Source organism: Bos indicus, chromosome 28 (assembly GCF_029378745.1).
Source record: "Bos indicus isolate NIAB-ARS_2022 breed Sahiwal x Tharparkar chromosome 28, NIAB-ARS_B.indTharparkar_mat_pri_1.0, whole genome shotgun sequence".
Classification (NCBI taxonomy): domain Eukaryota; kingdom Metazoa; phylum Chordata; class Mammalia; order Artiodactyla; family Bovidae; genus Bos; species Bos indicus.
The window spans coordinates 40,764,305-40,781,882 of NC_091787.1; the positions used below are offsets into that span (position 1 = coordinate 40,764,305).

Below are 17,578 nucleotides of genomic sequence, written 5' to 3' on the forward strand. Positions count from 1 at the left end.
ATGGACATCACCAGAAGGTCAACACCAAAATCAGATTGATTATATTCTTTGCAGCCAAAGATGGAAAAGCCCTATACAGTCAGCAAAAACAAGACCAGGAGCTGACTGTGGCTCAGATCATGAACTCCTTATTGCCAAATTCAGAATTAAATTGAAGAAAGTAGGGAAAACCACTAGACCATTCAGGTATGACCTAAGTCAAATCCCTTATGATTATACAGTGGAAGTGAGAAATAGATTTAAGGGATTATTTCTGATAGACAGAATGCCTGATGAACTATGGACGGAGGTTCATGACACTGTACAGGAGACAGGGATCAAGACCATCCCCATGGAAAAGAAATGCAAAAAAGCAAAATGGCTGTCTGGGGAGGCCTTACAAAGAGCTTTGAAAAGAAGAGAAGCAAAAAGCAAAGGAGAAAAGGAAAGATACTCCGATTTGAATGCAGAGTTCCAAAGAATAGCAAGGAGAGATAAGAAAACCTTCCTCAGTGATCAATGCAAAGAAATAGAGGAAAACAACAGAATGGAAAAGACTAGAGATCTCTTCAATAAAATTAGAGATACCAAGGGAACATTTCATGCAAAGATGGGCTCGATAAAGGACAGAAATGGTATGGACCTAACAGAAGCAGAAGATATTAAGAAGAGGTGGCAAGAATACACAGAAGAACTGTACAAAAAAGATCTTCATGACCCAGTAATCATGATGGCGTGATCACTCACCTAGAGATAGACATCCTGGAATGTGAAGTCAAGTGGGCCTTAGAAAGCATCACTACGAACAAAGCTAGTGGAGGTGATGGAATTCCAGTTGAGCTATTTCAAATCCTGAAAGATGATGTTGTGAAAGTGCTGCATTCAATATGTCAGCAAATTTGGAAAACTCAACAGTGGCCACAGGACTGGAAAAGGTCTCCCTGTCCATCACCAACTCCCGGAGTTCACTCAAACTCATGTCCATCGAGTCGGTGATGCCATGCAGCCATCTCATCCTCCGTCATTCCCTTTTCCTCCTGCCCCCAATCCCTCCCCAGCATCAGAGTCTTTTCCAGTGAGTCAACTCTCTGCATGAGGTGGCCAAAGTATTGGAGTTTCAGCTTCAGCGTCAGTCCTTCCAATGAACACCCAGGACTGATCTCCTTTAGGATGGACTGGTTGGATCTCCTTGCAGTCCAAGGGACTCTCAAGAGTCTTCTCCAACACCACAGTTGAAAAGCATCAATTCTTTGGCATTCAGTTTTCTTCACAGTCCAACTCTCACATCCATACATGACCACAGGAAAAACCATAGCCTTGACTAGATGGACCTTTGTTGGCAAAGTAATGTCTCTGCTTTTGAATATGCTGTCTAGGTTGGTCATAACTTTCCTTCCAAGGAGTAAGCGTCTTTTTTTTTTTTTTTTTTTGTAAGCATCTTTTAATTTCATGGCTGCAATCATCATCTGCAGTGATTTGGGAGCCCAAAAAAATAAAGTCTGACACTGTTTCCACTGTTTCCCCATCTATTTCCCATGAAGTGATGGGACCAGATGCCATGATCTTCGTTTTCTGAATGTTGAGCTTTTAACCAACTTTTTCACTCTCCTCTTTCACTTTCAACAAGAGGCTTTTTAGTTCCTCTTCACTTTCTGCCATAAGGGTGGTGTCATCTGCATATCTGAGGTGATTGATATTTCTCCTGGCAATCTTGATTCCAGCTTGTGCTTCTTCCAGCCCAGCGTTTCTCATGATGTACTCTGCGTGTAAGTTAAATATACAGCCTTGACGTACTCCTTTTCCTATTTGGAACCAGTCTGTTGTTCCATGCCAGTTCTAACTGTTGCTTCAGTAATATCAGATAGAGTATATTTCTGAGCAAAGGACATTTCAGGGCAGGGGGATAAGACAAGTCATGCCATAATGATACAGATCAATAAATCAACAGGACATAAAAATGCTAAACATTTATCCTCTCATAACAAAGCTTGAAAATATATTAAGCAATAACTGATAAAACTACAAGGAGAAATAGGCAAACTCAGAATTAAAGCTGACTATTTTCATCCCCCCTCTTAATAATTGATAGAACAAGTAGAGAAAATATAATCAAGGATACAGAAGACATAAACAACACTATGAACAGAACTGACCTAACTGACATTTACAGAACATTCCTGACAACAATAATTATACCTCCTTTCCAAGTGTACATAAAACATTTACCAGAAAAGACAATCTATTGGACTATCAAATAACTCTCAATAAATTTAAAAGGATTCAAGTGATATCCAAGTAATTCAACTATGGTCTCTGACCACATGGAACTCATTAAAAATCAATAAGATAAAGATGTCTGGAAAATATATAAATATTTAGAAACTAAATAAAACACTTCTAAACAACTCATGGGTCAAAGAAGAAATCAAAAGGTAATATAGAAAGTATTTTGAACTGAAAAACAATGAAAATTTTGGAGATGGCATTAAATCACTTAAAGGAAGTTTCAAGTGGTAAAGAAAAATAAAGTTCTGAAATTAATGATTTCAGCTTTCCCCCCAAGGAAGCTATAGATATAGGTGGCAAATAAACACCTGAAAAGATTCTCAATATCATTAGTCATTAGCAAAATGAAAATTACAACCATAATGAGGCACCATTACAATCCACCACAATGACTGATGGCAAATGTTCTGATTAAATCGGGTACTGAAGATCTGAAACAACTGGGATTCTCACACAACCTGAAAGTTTCTTTAAGAGTTCCAAGTACACCTGCCATACAGCACTGTAATTCCACTTAGAAATACGTACCCTCCCCCTAAAATGAAAGCCTGTGTTCATACAAAGACTTGTACATGAATGTTAACAGCAGCATTATTTGAAATCACCAGAAATCTCAGATGACCCAAATGTCCATCAAGAATACACATATATTCAAGTTGTGGTATATTTATACAACTGAACATGCCTCATCAATAAAAGGAAAGAACTATTACTGTATATTGCAATAAGGGTGACTCTCAAAATAATTATCTGGAGGGAAACAGCCATAGAAAAATAGAAGAAGAAGAGAGAATATACTGTATGATTCCCTTATATAAAACTCTAGAAAATACAGGAAAACACAAATAACCTGTAACGTTTACCTACAAATAATCTCTAGAGAATACAAACAATCCATCTGAAAATACAAACAGACTACCTGAAGAGTGGGCTTCCCTGGTGGCTCAGCTGTAAAGAATCCACCTGCCAATGCAGGAGATGTGGGTTCGATCCCTGGGTCAGGAAGATCCCCTGGAGAAGGAAATGGCAACCCACCCCAGTAATCTTGCCTGGAGAACCCCATGGACAGAGAAGCCTGGCAGGATACAGTCCATGGGGTCACAAAAGAGTTGGACACGACTTAGCAACTAAACAACAAGAATAACCACCTGAGGAGCGGGGAAGGTAGGACCGGGGTGGGGATTCCCAGGGGGCACAGGGGGGGCTGTTGGGTGATGCATATGTCCAGCACCTTCATCATGGTTACAGTTTCACAGGGGCATACATACATCAAACAAAACTGTACACACACATGTGTGTTTATTGTATGTGATTAAACCTAAATAAAATGGTTATTTTTAAGTAAAAAAAATAGGTTTAAAAAATGATGCTCAAAAACAGTGCCTGGCTCCGTCTAACGTCTGACAAATGGCAGATCCCAGTCTTGGTTCTGGGCTCTCAGTGGGGCTACAAAGTTGGCTAGGATGTGATCCTTGTGCTCAAGGACTCCTCAGTGGAGCTGGGGAGAGAAACAAGTGAATCGATTACAATAAACATAATTGTTTTAGAGTGTTGCTAAATGAAATTTTCAGATGGTAAATGTTACAGGGACTTAATGTTCGAACAGAATTAGAATCTTCAAAATGAAAGGAAGAAAAAAAATTAAATCTCTTCCCTCCCTCTCTTCCTGTGTGTCCCGAATAGAGATTTCTTGAAGCTATTTCATTCACCATGCATATCATGGTCTTTTGTTCTTGCTTTCTTCAATTAGTTTATTAGCATTTCTCTCCCCTGCATTATGCATGTGTAGCCTAATCCCATTTTCATTTGCTTTAACTCAGCGTGTGTTTGGGGGCAGGAATGGTTTAAAAGTCTGGAATGATGTTCGCTGGACTGTTGACAGGAGTCTCCTCTGGTGTGAGCCAAGTCTGTACTCAGAGGGTCCTTGTGGAATATTTGTTGGTGAAAAACCAATGAAGATGCCAAGGTGAGGGCTGGAGCCTCAGGGGCAATAGCAGGAGAACAGTCTGGGGAGAGGGGTTTGAAGAGGTTCAGACGCTGGGATGACCTTCTGCTCGGGGTGGCAGGGATATCTCATGATACAGGCAGAGCAGCTCTAGATGAAAAGAAATGGCAGGAGTTGAGACCAGAGAGGGCTCTGAAGTCAGTTCATGAACAGCCTCATGGACCACGTGAAAGAATCTGAACTCCATCCTATGGGCCCTGACACCCCACCATCTACTGAAGACCTATTCCAGCAGAGACGTGAGCAGATGTTGAGAGAAAAAGCACGAGTGTGTCTGAAACACAAGTATATGTAGCAGCCAGAGTGCACCACCTCATCCTTGGAAAGCACAGCACACATCAGAGATGAAGGTGCCTGCAGGAGAAACCTGTTTTTTGCTGTTTAACTCTAACTTATCAGCCTTCTTTGATCACGGAATCCTTTTCCCACAAAACACCTACGAATTAGCAGAATACAGGTTCCCTGGGGCATGGTGTAGAGACTGCTGTAGGAAGCCTGGCTGGTGCTTCCCCTGTCCTCCTCCCTGGCTGCTCCATCACCCGCTGATGGCCTGGTCAAGAATGGAGAATGCAAGCCTAGGAAAGGGAGGTGCAGTGGAACCTGAGATGCTAACAGTCATAGCTTGTAAAGCAGGATCACAGCTTTCTGAGCTCATGAAGAATTGGGAGGTCATAAATGTCTCTTCCCCTCCATGAAGGCAATTAAAAAATCAGAGTTAAGGTGAGGAAGCAAGAGGCAGATGTAGCAGTGGGATCCTTAAGCCAGCACCTCCTCTGTGTGTGAACCCCTCATGCTGGGGACTCCAGGCAGCCTGACAGAAAGGAGGTGCAGCCCTCACTCATAGGCTGTTCCAGAAGCCAGATGTGTGTATCAAGTCCCCAACACAGCATAGCTGGGGTGAGGAGTACAGGACGGCAGAAGGGTGAATAAATCCAGGGAGATCTTTTGGCAGAGGCAATGCTTAGCAAACTCCTGCAGGAAAGGTAAATCCTTGACAGTCAGAGGTGGTCATTCCAGGCCTAAAAGAAAATCCTAGCAAAGGTCCAAAACCGAGACAGAAAAATAAATAGAGGAAACAACAAGTCACCCACTGCTTGTAGGGATAAACCACGGGCATGCAGGCAGAGGGCAGAAGTAAGGAAAGGATGAAGAGGTGTTATGGGTCATCCTGGAATGAGTTCTGAGGCAGCAGGCAGGATGTAGGTTTTCATTGACTAGGGAACCAGCCAGTAGGTTGGAAACACTGGTCCCTGGGACTGGAACACGGTGAGAAACAGCTGAGGGGAGGATGATGGATTCAGAGAGAGGCACTGAGCTGGAGGTGATCACAAGGCTTGCAAGCAGCTGAGTCCAGAAGGCATCTGGATCCCTGGGTCTGGAGCTCAGAGGAAAAAGATATGGGGTGTGGGGGTCATGAAAATAGGCTAGTGGTGGGGCAGGGCCTACTAGCTCTGCCTCCTCCCTCCTTAGAACCTGCCTCCCCCTGGGCACCTGCTGAACCACAGAACAGAGCCCACCCAGAGCATCAGTTGTTGACAAAACCTAAGCACAAGGGTTATGTACCTGCTTCTGCATTTCTTGAACCATTTGCATAAAAGTTTGCTTTGTTCCCATGTCTGGAGGAACTCTGACAGTGAGAGCTATCCAGTAACAAAGGGGGTGCTTCAGGTCCCCTTCACAGATGGTTTTGGAAGAGGCTGGAAAGACAAACATTCCATGAAAGAATTTCCCCCATAAGCTTCTCAAGAGGCCAGACAATGAGGCAGGTGTGTCCTGCCTGGACGCAGAATGTCTCAGGAGAGCGTTCTCCTCTGCCCCCAGTCTGCATCCAGACCCTGCCTAGCGCTGAGGACACAGACACCTGCGCATCACTAAGCCAGAGCCACGTGGGGAGGAGGCTCTCCAGATCAGCTGACACAGGTTCTGGGAGCCAAAGTCAAGTCTGATGGGTCCTAAACTGGCAGCTTCTGATGAATGACGCACAGCAGTTCCCTCCATCCCTGGGCTTCCCATCTTAATTGTTTGCCTTTGTCTTTTCTTGGAGGCTGACTAGGAAGTACTCTTCAAAGCAACTTGCTCTACCCTATGCTATGTACAATGACTTGCCTTCAACCAAACCCTTTTGAGAATCTACCCTTAATACAGGGTATTGGGGATTCAGTGGGGACCTGGATCCTGTCCGTGTCCCCAGGGGACTCACAGCCTAGTGGCTACCTTGACTAATATTCAAATTTGCTATTCACACTTCTTTTGAATCCCCCATCCCCCTCCAAGTTAATGTGTAACTTAATCAATTGATAAAAATACAGTTTATGCCCCAAAGCACATCTGCTTGCCAGTGTCCTTTCCCTCAGTAGAGCCCAAGGATCTGTAGAAACTGTCAGCAAGGCTCACATACTCACAGCCTTTCTCTGCATCCAATTACCCCTTCTCCAAATAAAACAGACCTGTAATATGCAACACCAATATTCACCAGTGAGGGTGCAGACATATTAAGAAAACCACTTCATGAAGAAAACAAACAAAAACACGTGCCCTTGAGTGTTTATCTTGAATCCAGGAAAACACATTAAGAAAGTCAAATACAGAAAGAAAAACTGAAGGACAGAGCCGTGAGGAATGAAGGAAGCAGCGGGTGGAGCTGGAGGATCACCACGGAGGCCACCCTGGGGAAAGATGTGGTAGGAAGAGACACTGCCTGAGCGCGTCTGATGGGCTGAACTTCCTCCAGAGAAGTGGTGAGCAGTTCGGGAAGCGAGAGATGGAGTCCCAGTGTAGATGCTAGAGTCTGGAGATCATGGTGGAGCTGCTAAATACCTGCCCCTGATTCTTTTCCTCCCATTTTATTTTTTCCGAGCCATCACATATGATAAACAGAGAAGCAACTGGGAAACTATTGGTCTGTGGGTCTGTATTTGGATAGAGCCTGGAATGCTGTAACCATCCTAAGAATAATAGGACTTGTTTCCAAGAGGGTCATGCCGTACTAGGAAACAGCAGCTCCGAATATGGCTTGGATAAATTGACTTGTGATTTAGAAAACATCTCAGTCATTAACCAGAGGCCACACTGGGGTCTAAGAGTCAAAGCTTTACAAAAGGACCCACCATCAGATCTCAGACTTCAAGAATGTCCCTGAGTGCACACCAAGGCCAGCTCAAGGGCATCCCCATCAGTATGCATACCAGAGCCCTATTGATTGGTCTTACGGAATCAGACCCTGACTGTAGGTTAAAGGATCATTGCCAGGACTACCTGCAGGATGGTGTCATTTGGTGTGAAGGTCTCTGGAGCCAACAGTCTTCATACAAAATCCCAAAAGCACCTTTCAATAGCTGTATGACCTTGAGCAAGTAATTCAACCTCTCAAGCCTACCTTTTCCCATCTGTAAAATGGGGATGCTAATAACTACCATACAAGGTTGTGAATGAGGGCTAAGGGTGGTAACAAACACAAAATACCCTGACAAGTGCTTGGCCTCCCCGTAGAAAAGGAAACTCAGAAAATGGGAGGGGTCACTTCTGGGGACATTTATCCCAGGGACAGCCACATGATTCGTCTTTGAGTTCACGGTGCAATGTGCGGCTGACTGGGGTGGAGCTCAGCAGTCCTCTTGGGTGAGGCTGTTCCAGTGTGGCCCTGACAGCTGTGCCCACATCCAACACCTCCCGGTGGCATTTCCTGCCACCCAACAATACCTGAGGACACCTCACACTGGTTAGTGTTAACCCCAGCCCTGGAGAGGGGGTGGGAGGGACAGACAAGAGAGTCCTTGGAGTGGGTCAGGATTCAGGGGAGGAAAAAGGAAATCAGTTAGAAATGTAAAAACAGTACTTTTTGAAGACTGACAATATAGAAACCCTGGCCATCTGATTTGGAGGAGCCCTCCCCAAAATAAAGCCAGCATCTGACATCTGCCTTATGGGGCACATAGAATCCCTCCGTCTCCGGGAACAAAAGAAACCTATAAAGAAGCTGGCAAAGCCCAGAGGATCAAACCCTCCCAGCACCAAGAGGACTCCGGCAGGCTCTGAAGAAAGCAGCCGTCATGTCCCTTCTCCTAATTACCAGCACAACCATCTGCAACCCCAGGGAAATGGACCTTGCAGGTCTCCAATTGGCCTGTGTAGACACGGAGTTAACAAGGTATGAATTTATGGACAAAAACCATGAAAAGTGGGCCTCGCAAGCAGTTACTATCTGATACTACCTGCAAAATAAGAAAGTAAGCCACCCAAAACTCTTTCAGCAATGGTAGCACTGAGCTAATGAAGAAACACACATCATAAAAGCATAAATTACCTGCACGATAAACCCTGCATCTTCTAGAATGTGGCCATTAGAAATCAATCAGTTAATTTAGGAGCAACGGAAGGCCACGGGCCGATGAAAGCCCGTGCCAGGAAGCACTTTGAAGAGTCAGCTATATTAATAGCTGGCTGGGGTCATATGCACTGTCCCAGAGGGTGCTTCCTGAACGGATGTGCAGGCAGAGGGGGCTCTTCAGGGAAGCGAGGGCATGTTGCTTCAGGGAAGCGAGCCCATGTAATGTGTGCGGCGTGAGCAGGCCAGGGCCAGGTAGGGTGCAAGTGGTGGAGAGCAGACCATGCCACCATGAAATCTCGATGTCCCCATTCCTCCCAGGGCCCAATCCAGTGGGAAGGCCACCTGAGGGAGAGATTTACCATTTACCCCCTTTAGAAGGTTACACTGACCCACTACCTGACCAGCTGCACAGGGGGATGTGTGCACACAGACACACACCTATACAGATACACATACACACATACTGACATGTGCATGCATTAATGCACACACATCCATACACACTCTCACAAATATATACAGTTACACACTCACACCCATGCACTCTTACATACACACAGTCACATAACACACATATACCTTCAGGCTCCTACAGGAAGTGCAGCCTCTAGCCCGTTCTGCATTCCTTTGCACATCCCCTCTGCATCCCCTTTTCTGGCCAGCCTCCATCTCTCCAGTCTCTGACCCCTGGCACGTGGCCTCCCCTCACCCAACATATCTAGAGCCTGACGCCACTTCCTCCTGGACTCAAATCTGCACTGTTTTCCTGGCTCCCACCTGCTCCAGGTGAGCAGCTTGGCATGGCCCATCCAACTCTCTCACCTGCTGTCTCGCTCAGTGAAGCCCTGGACTCCACTCCAGCACCCCAAGTCAGAGCAGAGCCTGACCGGTCACTCTGTACGTTCTGAGTGGCGGGAGCTCAATGTAAGCCACGCCCTTCACCATTCTGGAGCTCTTACCTCATTCACAAAGACCCAATGGCTGTCCTTGGAAGCCAGGTTGGTCTCCACAGCCTGCAGAGAAAAAGAAATGTAAGAAAAAAACATGAACAGAAGCAAGCCAGAGGCTGGCAGACACACAGGATGACTGCTGAGACGGAGTTTGATAAACACTGTTCTTGGAGAATTTTTTCCTCACAAAACACGCCATCCCCCTGGGCAGCTCTGGCCACCTCAGCTGCTGGATGCATCATTTGAACACGGACGTCTGATTTCCTGCTGTTCTTTGGAATTCGCGTGCACCAGCCCGGAGCAAGGTTAGAAGCTACAGCTCCTGAAGGCATCACGGGCGGGGACATCCCTCCCTTTCTCATCTCAGAGACTGCCTGCAAACTCTTTTCTAGAGGGTTACTGGGGTGGGGGATGTCTCATCATTCCCCAAGGCTAGAGACTCAGGAATCTGCAACAAGGGATTTACAGCTGCTTGGCCAGCCAAGCTAAACAACACCCAGGAAGATGGCGGCTCACAGCCAGGGCTCTGAGCTGCCTTCAGCTCTAAAGAACCCATCAAGGACCCTAGAACTGACTCTTTTTTTGCTCCAGAACAGTGACCCCCACCTCCCACCATTCTCTATTAGAGCATTTTGTTCCATTTATTTATAGCACTTGCCATGTCTGTACTTGACAGAGAAGGCAATGGCACCCCACTCCAGTACTCTTGCCTGGAAACTCCCATGGGCAGAGGAGCCTGGTAGGCTGCAGTCCATGGGGTTGCTAAAAGTCAGACATGACTGAGCGCTTCACTTTGACTTTTCACTTTCATCCATCGGAGAAGGAAATGGCAACCCACTCCAGTGTTCTTGCCTGGAGAATCCCAGGGACGGGCGAGCCTGGTGGGCTGCCGTCTATGGGGTTACACAGAGTTGGACACGACTGAAGTGACTTAGCAGCAGTGTCTGTACTTGAATAGTTTTCAGCTTATTTATTTCTTATTATCTATCTCCTTTAACCAACTGGGGTCTCCATGAGGTCAGGGCCACACCTATGGCCGTCACATTTGTATCTCAAAACCTTCCACTATAACCAGCACATAGGCAGTGTTCAATATATAAAGAACACTGTTGTTGAACATATGAATGAAGGATAGGAGGGCTAGGCAGATGGGACCCAGTTACTTATTTTGCTTCTCATATGTTTTTAGGAGTGCTCTTTCCCTTTTTAGACTGGAAATCCAACTACTTTAGCACATTAAAAAGTGGGGCAGGTGTATGGGATAATTTTGAACATTTAAATTTTTCTGTAGTTTTCCAAATAAAAAGAGTAAGTGTATGTAGATTGACAAAAGAGGAGGAATTGATAGTTTTCCAGCTTGTCCTGTAAGAATACTCACAGTTAGCACGTGCCAAGTATTGCTGAGTGCCAGGCAATGTGCCAGGCCTTCTATGAACATGGGAGAGAGTTCAGATCATAGTTCTCTTTTATTTTTAATTTTTTTATATTTTTATAATGTAATTTTTATTACTCTTTATTTGGAAAGGTACAGAAAAAAGCAAATGTTCAAAATTATCCCATAAACCTACCACATTTTTTAATGTGTTAAAGTAGTGAAAACTCCCCATGTATCCCTCCAAATTCATCCCCCAGGGACTATTCCAAATGGCCCCTTCCAGAAGTTTTTGGTCACGTCTGCATGTGTCTGCATACACTTAGCAAACTGATGTTCTTATCAAAATGGGGTCATGAAACACACATCAGGTTTCAACTATCACTTTTGACTTATCAGTGTATGAAGAATATCTTTTCCTCATCAGTACACAGAGGTTTGATTTGTTCTTCTTAACAGGTGAGGCATAGAGGGGTAAGAAGCCTGCAGGCTCCAGTGACCCAGCATACACATGGCACTGCCATTGTACAGGGCCTCAGTGAGAACCACACCTCTGCAAGGAATGAACGCGTTTGCTGGTCAACACAAAAAGCACATGGAAATGGGGCCTGTGGGGGTGCCTGGGCCAGCTCTAGCATCCCAGTCCTTTGGACACTAAGGGTGGTCATTGGCGAAGGCCACAGATGCTCCTTCTCCAGCCTATGAATGAAAAGGTACCATCCCCCATGAAGACAAGTGGGGACAAGAGTCCAGACTGGACTGGAGGGATGGCCTCCACCAGCTGGCATTTACCACTCTGGTCTCTGTTTGCTTATCTGTAAAATGTACATAACACTTGCTTCCTCTTGTCTGCCTATGTAGGTGTAATATTTCGGTCTCAAGAAGCAGCAAACACACAGAGCAGTGTCCAGAGAAGCCCCGGCCCTTCCCAGGAAGCAGCAATGGGAAGTGTGCATCCCCATCCTTTGTGAGTTCCATCCTTACCTCTCGACTCATCTACATTCTTAGATCCTGAGAGTCTCCTCTGGCCACAGGAGTCCTTCCCTTAAGAGACAGGCGCCCATGAAAAGCTTTCTTGCTCAGGATGAAAGAGTTATGTCTAAGAATACCTTGGCCGCTCCCTCCCAGCCAGAGGAAGAAGTTGCCAAGCGTTCCGTCTCCTGCACTTGTACGAAGGAAGCACTGAGAGAGGCCATGCGCTATGCCTGGGTCCCTCGTGGGGCCATGAACTGAAGACTCCTTTCTCGACACTCTACAAATTCCATAAACCATACTGCAAAGAAGGCACAGGGACTTCGGAGTCAGCGGCTCTCTGAGGAACCCTTAGACCCTCAGGCAGGGTGGGGAAGGGAGAGTCCCCCAGTCTATAGCTTCCTTCCTCCCAATACACAGACTGTCAGGAATGTCTTCAGAAGCTCAGAGGCCCAGGAGGAGGTGGGGAGGGAAACGTGAGACAGGTGATGTGAAGTCACTGCAGCACATGGCCAGGCTCTGACTTGCCTCCATTCCTGACACCTCAGCATTTCCTTAATGCTCACGTAGAGAAGAAGGCACTCCAGTACTCTTGCCTGGAAAATCTTATGGATGGAGGAGCCTGGTCGGCTGCAGTCCATGGGGTCGCTGAGGGTCAGACATGACTGAGTGACTTCACTTTCACTTTTCACTTTCATGTATTGGAGAAAGAAATGGTAACCCACTCCAGTGTTCTTGCCTGGAGAATCCCAGGGACAGGGGAGCCTGGTGGGCTGCTGTCTATGGGGTCGCACAGAGTCGGACATGACTGAAGTGACTTAGCAGAGGACAACCAGTAACATGCTCATCAAATCTGCACATGATACAGAGCTGGGGGTGTCATGGCATCTGAGAAAGCTGAAACACTGAGCCAAATCTAAAGACACACAGTTGAACAAGGCTGAACTCAAAGCCCTACACTTATTTTCCAGGAGCAGAAGGGCACATGGGGAGATGAGACTTCAAAGTGAAGACCCAGGAAAAGGCAGGGGCTAGAAGGTCTGTGCTGCCCTTGGGGAGTTGACTAGAAGGTCAGTCTGCTTGATGGAGGGCACTGCAGACTGGAAGCGGTCACGGAGTTGGACAGTGTAAACTGATGGCCAGTTATAGTCACCAGGGACAGTCCAGGAATGCAGAGAGGCTGGAATTGATCCTTATAGCGTCTGAGAGCTGATTCAGGACCAAGGTCTCCAGTGCTCGGGTAAGGAGATAACAACTCAATATGAGACAGAACTTTCTGACTTTCCAAGGAGTTCAATATGGAATGGTTTGCCACCCCGGGAGCAGCAAGGTCTCATCGAAGAAATGATTGAATGGAAGGCAGATAGTTGGACGATGAATGGTAAGTGAATATCAGCATGGAGGTTGACCATGGGTGAGGGGTAACACCCATCATCACTGGCATTCTGCAGCCATGAATCTCAGTCTGGCTACATGTAAGAACCTCCTAGGGAGCTTTGTAAAATGCAGACCCTGGGGCCCTACTCCTTGGAATCCTAATTCACTGGGAATGGTCATGTGCCTAAGATACTGTGTTCTTTCAGAGCTCTGAACCCTGAATCTTAGCCTCCAAAGCTGGGAGCTCTGTAGTCTAGAATGTGTAGTTTTGTGAATTTGAAGGTGTAGGCGCACCTGTACAGGTGAGAGGTCCTCCACTGTCCCTGCAGGAGCCAGCAGTGCAGACCTAACTCAGCCGCCAGGACATCCCATGCAGCAGGTGAGAGCCCCGGCTACACTAAGGCATCTTCCCACCAGGTCTCAGACTCATGTGTGGAAGATAATGATGGAGAGAATTGATCAGAAAACCCACAGGACAACTGGCCAACTTTCCTGTCCTACTTTCCCTCACCAATTAGCAATTAGCTAATTTGTTAAGCCTCTTTTCCCCACATGGAGATAAATAGCACTTGGCTGCAGCCTTTTTCAGAGGGTGCAACTCACACAGAAGCTGCGATGGCTGGTGAGAAGGAGATGCAACTGCAGATTTAGCGAGAACACCCTCCCCTCCCCCAATGACTGGAGAACTGCTGCCAGCTCCCTGGGCAGAGCCCTAAATGCTCCAAGCCCAGAGGATGGTGTCCCCTTCTAAGTACCCTTCCCTCATCTTCTCCAACCATAAGTGAGGCAGGTGGAGGCCCCTGAGATCTCCCTTTTATCTCAGAGCCAGCAAGGTCAGGACAAGGCAGGCAGGCAGAGCATGGTCAAATCCCAGGTCCGCCTCTACTTACCTGAGTGCCCCTGTGTTAGCTACTCCACCTCTCTGAGCGGCAGCCCCATGCCTGCAGGGTGTTAAGATGCCGGCAGCACAATCGATGCTGTGCCCTGGGCCCCCTCAAATCCCATTGGGAATTCTGAGCGCGCTGGCTCTCCATGCGCATCCATTGCCAATGCAGACACTGACCAACTGTCGGAACTCTCCTTGGCACTCATGGAAATGTGCACCCTCACGAAGGACTGGGGATGCCCAGCTGCCCCGTTCCACTATGGGGACTGTTTGGAGTGTAAGCTCAACTGTTTCCAGGTTCCTTCTGCAGGACCAGCCCACACGGCCTCACTGCTGGCTGCCTCTACTTCCATGATCCACATTCCCACTCCCTTGCTGGGCTCTTCTTAATTCCCCTGGGAAAACTTCTTAATAAATCGTCATCACACAAACTCTCACATCAAAGTTGGCTTCTGGGAACCCAACCTGAGACAAGCACCCCCCATCTTACAAATATTGTGAGAACTAACATGAAATTAAGTTGAAGCCTCCATCCCAGAAAGAAGCTCATATGGATGATCAGTGAACACAAAGACCCTCCCCATTCCTTTCACTCACATCTCTTGCCTGGTTGTCACTCGATGGTCTTTTTTGAATACATAGAAATCTCTATACATTTCTATACATTACACAGTAATTACTCATGTGTTCCTGTTTTTTTCATTCAGTAGACAGCACTAGCCACATAGAGCAGCTGTTCCAACTCTCCTGGTTACTGGTGAGAGCCAGGAGTCTCATCCCATGACATCACAGAGCCAAAAGCGGCCTAAAGACCAATAATAAACACACCATGCAAATGTGGTGAGCACTCCTCCTCCCTGAGTTCATAGACCCTTCAAAGCAGCACAAAGTGGGTTTCTGCTTTTGTCATCTCAGCCATGCCACAGGTTTACTGCTGGCATCTGCAGAGGAGTGTTGGGCAGCTAGATAAGTAAAGGGCGGCCCCTTCTTTCCACGAGCAGGGCCGGGAGCAGACCGGACCTTCTGCTCTGGGTGGGTTCCTGGTCGCTGACCCACTGCAAGTAGGGCAGCTGGTTTCCTCAAACCACGCTTCTCTCCTGCAGTGGGGCACTGAGACTCCTCACTAAAGAATGCGTAGCAGGAGATAGAGTCCTGAGCAATCGCAGGAGCTCTGCACAGACGTGCGGGCCCCAGAAACTAGGTCTCAATGAACCCAAGGGCTGCTTGTAGTAATAGCAAAGGAGCCCTGGTTAGGTGGTTGCTGTGAGTCCCTAAAAGGCCATGCCTTGACCATCAGAGCCCAAAGGCCTGGCTCCTAGGTTCCCTCAATAGACTGGCAAGAAGAGAGCTTTAGAAGAAGAACTGAGGAGGTGGAAACTTGTAAAGAATCATACTGACTCCTGCTTTAACCCCCTGCAAATAGAAGAGGAGACCCAAGATGCTTAGGTGGCATGTAGCCCAGGCTAGGGCTGGGATAGTGGACATAAGCAGCCACAGGAAGGAACATCTCACACAGAGGCTGAAACGGACACCTGCCCTGGTTCTGATAAAGCACACTATCATAGGTTGACCCCACTTAAAGGAAGCGGAAAGCAGCTGTTCTTCCCACACCTGAGGAAGGGAATGCATCTTCTCGTCTGTGAGCAGCAGCTCCTGTCTGAACCTCAGAGAGCCTTTTTCCATGGCCAGTGGCCTCTACAGAGCTGGGGTATGAGTGACATGGGACATGCCAGCCTACAGACCTACCAGGGGACATTTAGATCCTGTCCTGGCCACCAGCTACTTTGATCCCACAGTTTTCATAGAGAACTAGATGCAGACCAAACCCCAGCTCCTGGTTCCCAAATGCTCTGGACAGAAAGCACAGCCAAGAATGGGATGTGTGGGGCTGCTTGCCTGGAAGGAGCTGAAGAGGCCTCTTGCCCACACAGAGGTAAGAATCAGTGCTAATATACAAATGCCTGTAAGGAAACAGAGAAGAGAGGGGTCCTGAAGGATCAGTAGAAGTAGCTCCAGCTTGGTCCTGTGTTCTCAGCCTTTCAGGCAGGACCAAGTTGCAGCCATTTCTGAGAGTGAGGAGAAACTGCTTTTGTCAAGCACCAGCCAGATACTTCAATACAACACATCTACTTCACAAGCCATAGGTCTCACTTTATTCACAGCACCCTAAGAAGCCAGGAAAGTTCTCATTCCCATTTCACAGCAGAGAAACTAAGATCTACATCTACACTCAGACTTGCATAGGCCCCTCAGATTCAGAGACTGAATCTGAACTTGGGCCCTTTTGTCCCCTAAACGTGTGTTCTTTCCCCTTGAGCATGCGGCTCTCCCAAAAGCCTGGTCACCCATCAGAGCAAGTGTACAAGCTTTCAGGCCTGGCCCTCTGACCATGGGAACAAAACCATCTTTTCTTTTTTCATATCTAAGGAAATACCCTTATGAGTCATGGCGCCTACCTTCCCAGGTTAACTTGTCCTCCTAAGTCTGAGACCATTGTTTCATTTGCCTTTCTCAAGTCTGAGCCTATTTCACTTTATCTTAGCCTCAAGAAATACTAAATGGAGTGGAAAAAACCTCCACATGGAAGCCTTCCAGCAACATCACTGAGGATTTATTTTACAAAGTGCAAATGCCACTGACTATTTGTGTATGTGTTAATTGTTGGCCATGTCTCCATCCCCCTCCCCCAACACTGGGAGCCTGAGATAATGAAAGCTTGTCGACGATAAGCATCTTTTTAAAACCCCAACTCTAACATTTCAGAACAGTCCCCCCCTGGAGCCCAAGGCCTGGCATTTTCCCAAGGACAGACATGGAGCTAACTTTAAAGACCCACTGCTGTCTTTGCAACAGCATGCTATTTAGGAACAATTCTTTCTATGCAATGTCACCCCCCTGGAGCATGATCAAGTGCAACGCCCCTCTTTGCAAGGAAGGGGAGGAGCTGGTTGCAAGACTATGGATGGTCCCGGGAGCCCAAGGAATGGTCCCCAGGAGCTCAAGGAGACCAGCAAAGCAGTCACCATGAGGCCCAAGTTTCAGAAGATATGCCCAGAACTACCATGAGGAAACCCATTAAGGGCAGTTAGCACTGAGCTGCATGATGCCACACCGTGCTTCCCAGGGGCTGCCTTCTCGGGAAAAGGCCTGAGCTTCTGGTCCAGATACTCGCCCTCTATACTCCAGCCTTGCCTCCAGAACCCCTTGGGGCCTTGCTTTCACCAGAAAACTGGTGGATTTCCCCTCATCTGTTCCCCCTCCCCACATCTCCCATGGCTCCTCCTTACTCTTACTCCTTAGCTTTTCTGGCTCCATCCTTACTCGTAGATCTCACTGAGGAATCTTGGGTCCTGTATCACAGCCACACAAGGCCATCTGGGGAAGGTGTGGCAGAATTAATCTTGTGTAGCTTCCAAAAGTAACT

General features: G+C 47.1%; 1 protein-coding gene across 6 annotated transcripts in view; it reads right to left on the bottom strand.

The window, feature by feature from the left end:
• GRID1 (glutamate ionotropic receptor delta type subunit 1) overlaps nt 1–17,578 on the bottom strand; it is a 687,130-nt gene that overhangs the window by 267,108 nt on the left and 402,444 nt on the right. For all 6 annotated transcript variants that reach the window (XM_070782157.1, XM_070782155.1, XM_070782153.1 and 3 more), the window contains one exon: nt 9,557–9,610. In XM_070782157.1, coding sequence (XP_070638258.1) covers nt 9,557–9,610 — 54 coding nt within the window. The remainder of the gene's footprint in view (nt 1–9,556; nt 9,611–17,578) is intronic.